General features: G+C 38.9%; 1 protein-coding gene across 1 annotated transcript in view; it reads right to left on the bottom strand.

Moving 5' to 3' along the window:
* Nucleotides 1-560, bottom strand: part of CERS6 (ceramide synthase 6) — a 302,263-nt gene that overhangs the window by 35,301 nt on the left and 266,402 nt on the right. The window contains exon 8 of the mRNA XM_003795162.3: nucleotides 288-394. Within this exon, the coding sequence (XP_003795210.1) occupies nucleotides 288-394 (107 nt within the window). The remainder of the gene's footprint in view (nucleotides 1-287; nucleotides 395-560) is intronic.

Below are 560 nucleotides of genomic sequence, written 5' to 3'. Positions count from 1 at the left end.
GAGGTTCTTGAGTCATATTCCAGACTAGCATCTAAGCTGACGGAAGGCTTTCTACAGCTCCAGAATGTGTATAAACCACATCCTTTTCTAACTAGCCTGTGGAACATGTTAGTAAAGAGGGCAACCTTTCTTCTAAAAGAAGAAATCAAGCTGTTTCTTGAGTCTTTCTTTCTCCAACAATCTTTAAACCTTTTACTAGGTATTTGGAGTAAAATTCAAAAGGAAGATGGTTCATGAAGGTAACGAGGAAGAGGGGACTCCAGCAGAAGAAAGATTGGCGGACTCACCAGATGGGAAATATAGCCAGTCTTGTGGTGATAAAAACCATGGCAAACATGACAAACAGGAGGTCACACATTTTCTGAAACTTGGCGTAATTTGCCATTTTGGCAGCCTAGGAAAGGAAGAACGAGACGTATTAATTTAGTTAAACTGATAAATAAAATGTTTCTTTCCATATGCATGAGTCTCCTGGAAGATCTAACTTACCAAATGCATAAAATTGCCTGCGACTTTACAATGTCATGCACCACGCACCAGTATTTATAAATTACCCATAA

Source organism: Otolemur garnettii, unplaced genomic scaffold (genome assembly GCF_000181295.1).
Source record: "Otolemur garnettii isolate 467f Iridium unplaced genomic scaffold, OtoGar3 scaffold00090, whole genome shotgun sequence".
Lineage (NCBI taxonomy): Eukaryota > Metazoa > Chordata > Mammalia > Primates > Galagidae > Otolemur > Otolemur garnettii.
Note: the sequence above shows the minus strand (reverse complement) of the source record. Positions and strands in the feature narration are given on the sequence as shown.